Source organism: Limulus polyphemus, unplaced genomic scaffold (genome assembly GCF_000517525.1).
Source record: "Limulus polyphemus unplaced genomic scaffold, Limulus_polyphemus-2.1.2 Scaffold1352, whole genome shotgun sequence".
NCBI lineage: Eukaryota > Metazoa > Arthropoda > Merostomata > Xiphosura > Limulidae > Limulus > Limulus polyphemus.
The window spans coordinates 253,385-257,685 of record NW_013666962.1 but is presented as its reverse complement, the minus strand read 5'-3'; the positions used below and the strand labels follow the sequence as shown (position 1 = coordinate 257,685).

Genomic DNA, 4,301 nt, shown 5'->3' with positions numbered 1-4,301 from the left:
CAAACCTGTACTGTCTAATGTAAGGTGAGCAGTTAACAAAGCTGTACTGTTTAATGTAAGGTAAGCAGTTAACAAAGCTGTACTGTTTAATGTAAGGTAAGCAGTTAACAAACCTGTACTGTCTAATGTAAGGTAAGCAGTTAACAAAGCTGTACTGTTTAATGTGAGGTAAGCAGTTAACAAAGCTGTACTGTATAATATAAAGTTAATAGTTAAACGAAACCATGTCGTATAATGTAAAGTGAGTAGTCGAAACAGTACGTAAAGTCAAAGTACTTCAACAAAAAGCCCTCAATAATATACTGCTCTGATGACATCTTATGTGTAATGTATAATGGCTTATGTTCTATAATAGAAATATATACACATAAAATACATAGATAGAGAAAAAAAAACCTGCCTCTTTAACAATTGCTTGCCTCTCCATCCTCTGGTACTTCCGTAAGAGGACTAGTCCTGCCACAACGTCAGAAGGAACAACATCCAGATCCCGGAAAAACTCAGACAGAAGTTTGGCTATTTCTGCAAAAGAATTCTAAAAGAAAAACAACAACAAATAATTAATTGCATATATATATATATGTAGCACGACAAAAAGTTGGAACTTTTACATATAATTTGTTTCCAGTACTTTGAAGAACATTGTAAATTTATATTATAGTAAAAAAACAACGTGACTGAATGCGCAAGGTTACTTAATATATAAAGTACACTTTCGAAAAAAAATACAATTATTAAATAAGCTTCCACCCCACCACGCATACACGAAACACAAATGCGATTATAGTACTACTAATATCATATTGCTTCTTGCGCGTATGCCCACCGCCAACTCTTGGGCACTCTTGTTTCAACAAATAGTAGGATTTCAGTGTCACTCTCATTACGCACGTCCCCAAGGCGTCAAAATACCAAGCGCATTTTAGTGTCAATGTTAAGAGTTAATCAAAATTGCAATAGATGATAATAACGAGATTTTAAATAAATTAACACAATATTTGATTGTTTGTTTGAAGTTAAGCACAAAGCTACAGAATGGGCTACCACGGGTATCGAAACCAGGTTTCTAGCGTTGTAAGTCCGCAGAGATAAATTGAAAACAAATGAAAAGAACACAGTGTATAATCACGTTGTGGTAGGAAGTAAAATCCAAGCTATTTGTTGTTTTTGTTCCTGGTGAAGGAAATATTGAATTGAGGAGCATGTTTTTCAATCAATACTGCATTCAGTTCTATATTTGATGGGATCATAAACCTTTTGAAGGCTCACCATTTCACGAAGCTGGATTTTTTAGAACAAATTACAAACAGCTGCAAATACTTGTTTGTGTTAATATAAGTTTTGTAACCTGGGAACTATAAACAATATCACAAACATTTGGTGTATAGTGCCCAGGTTATATACATATATAATAAACACTTTTTAACGTGTGCATATTTCACAATAAACATTTTGGGTATAGTGCAGAGGTTGTATACGTATATAATAAACACTTTTTAACATGTGCATGTTTCACAATAAACGTAATGTGGTTTCCATCGAACATCGCTTTACGCTAAAAAAACATGGCGTCTTGGTAATAAATCATTTTACAATGAAATTATAAATTAACGTTCTTGTTTCAAATCTTGAAAACAGTTACTGCTTTAACATGGCTTCACATTTCCTGTACCTATAGACAGTACAGCTCTTCTAATACCAAACATGTGAAGCCTACATTAAGCAACCCATAAATACTATATAAATACAACACATAACACAAATAAATAAAGAATAAATGACTTAGAAAGCACTCTGTGTAACATTAAGTGTTTATTGAGATGTTTTATAAATTCCTCTGTATTCGGTTTAAAAAGTCAGGGATAAACTTTGTTTCCAAAATATACTTCTTCTAGTAATGGAAGAAAGAAAGAAAGTCTATTTATAACTCCATTCTTGTACTTCATCTGTCAATGTACTGAGACTGAGTAAGATTATCAAAGTAGATTCAACCGCAATTATCTATAAAAGCGAGTAAATAAGAATTTGTTTTGTGAAAGGGAGAGAATTAGTTATCATTACACAAAATTTGAACCAGTCTTCGATTTCACAATAAACATGTTGTATATAGTGCCCAGGTTATATACATATATAATAAACACTTTTTAACGTGTGCATGTTTCACAATAAACATGTTGTATATAGTGCACAGGTTATATACATATATAACAAACACTTTTTAATGTGTAGATGTTTCACAATCATCTACACATTAAAAAGTGTTTGTTATATATGTATATAACCTGTGCACTATATACAACATGTTTATTGTGAAACATGCACACGTTAAAAAGTGTTTGTTATATATATATATATAACCTGTGCACTATATACAAAATGTTTATTGTGAAACATGCACATGTTAAAAGTGTTTATTATATATGTATATAACCAGTGTTTATTTCGACACAAGCACAGGATAAAGAAAATGTTAGTATATAAATAGAACCTGTGCACTGTACCCAACATGTTTATTGTGAAATATACACACTTTAAACAAAGTGTTTTACGTAATCTGTGATAGAAACATAAACAGTAGCATTCTTTACAGTACCATGTTAAATACATAAAATTGTTAAAGAAACTGTTTTTATATAATCTACGATAGAAACATAAACAGTAGCATTCTTACCAGTACCATGTTAAATACATAAACTTTTTTCTAAAGTGTTTTTCACATTTTTTCATATTAGTCTTCTTTTCATTAAGTTTTAAGTTTTGTGGTAGGGGAGTAGTCTCAAACTTGGTACATTTCATGTGGAAATATACACATGTTAATTGTATGTTGTGGGATTTTACCTATCTCTTAATCTCAACATTCCTAAAATACAAAAACGTTAGCATATAACTTGTGTATAGAGAAAAGAAATAGTAAACAAAGTTCTGTCTCACCTGATGTCTGTCTGTCCGTCCCATGCAGCAGAACAATAACCTACACCTCCTGTTCCAACTGTCCTGATACTCTCTCGTTGCCTTCCTGGAAAGAAAATCATATTCATTAGTCTCTAAAATTAAGTTGTTATTTACTGAGATTTCAATAGGATTCACGCGATGGACAAACTTATTGAGATATAAAAACGTTGAGATTTCTTGAAGGAAAAGATTCAAGTACATAACTTTACCTGTCGAAAGTTCCCGAATCTAAAACATATATTTCAAAACAGAGAGTGATGCCCACTTTTTTATTTGAAGTAAAACTGATTCTTTTCATATCTCTTCTGGATGTCACATGTATGAATGATGGAAAATATTTTAAAGATTAATATAATATAACTTAATTGAAATAATATGGCTAAAATCAGGATGGTTTCAAATATAGAAATTGTTATGTTTCTTTATATTCTGTACGTATTATAATGTAATGAGAAACTTTATTAAGCATGGCTTATGAGGTTTTTTATATTTATCAATACAAACACCTGGCTTTGAGAGTAAATTTCTTAGTTTTGGTTTAGAATGCGGGTTGAGGCCTGACATGATCTGGTGGTTAAGAGTAGACCAAAAGTTGGCGGTGGGTGGTGTTGACTCTAGTCGATCACTTCCAAAGTAGGGATGGCTAGCGCAGATAGCTATCGGAGATATTTGCGCGAAATTCAACAAACAAACAAAAACAAAGATCTGGGTTGTATAAGTGACATTCAGCGAGGCAGTTCCGATGAATCCGTCAATTATCAAGCAAAAATTAGATAAAATTTATTTTTAGTGACTTTAACATCGAGGCTTTGTTGCCAAATGTGTGTTACCTGTTACTGTTTTATTCTGGCTTATTAATTTATTACCAATATAGCCACGTATATTATTTTTTCAACGATATCTAATGTACAGTTCCTAAGACTGCTCTCCTTACACTAAATGACTCAACACTAGCACAAAGTTAGACATCTATTATGTTTTGTGGATCCTTTGCGTTTGTGAATTAAGAGACGAAACATCTTCGTCAAATCACAATTTGGCTGTCTCTCAGCTAAGATAAGACTAAACGTTTTAGAGAGGATACCATAATAATTAAAATGTACACAGAAATATCTAGAACTATACTCGCTGATAAGAAGCTCACCATTTCGTCTAAAGAGAATTCGAATACTACAGCAACATCTACCTGGGTTTTGTCCACAGCGGGGAATCAAACCATGGATTCTAGCATTGCGATTAAGGCCGAAAACGTACCGCTGGTCCACCAGGGATATTTAACTGAACCGTCGTGCATATTGGTAGTGGTTTTAACTTAATCGTATTATCATGCAATTTAAAAACAAGTTAAG

The 4,301-nt window shown here is 32.4% G+C and overlaps 1 protein-coding gene across 3 annotated transcripts in view; it reads right to left on the bottom strand.

The window, feature by feature from the left end:
• Positions 1-4,301, bottom strand: part of LOC106463225 (sn1-specific diacylglycerol lipase alpha-like) — a 131,116-nt gene that overhangs the window by 41,269 nt on the left and 85,546 nt on the right. For all 3 annotated transcript variants that reach the window (XR_002611443.1, XM_022390669.1, XM_022390670.1), the window contains 2 exons: positions 2,932-3,016; positions 401-535 (listed from right to left, as the gene is read on the bottom strand). Coding sequence is in view for 2 of the 3 variants with exons in the window: in XM_022390669.1 (XP_022246377.1) it covers positions 401-535; positions 2,932-3,016 (220 nt within the window). In the remaining variant the exon portion in view is untranslated. The remainder of the gene's footprint in view (positions 1-400; positions 536-2,931; positions 3,017-4,301) is intronic.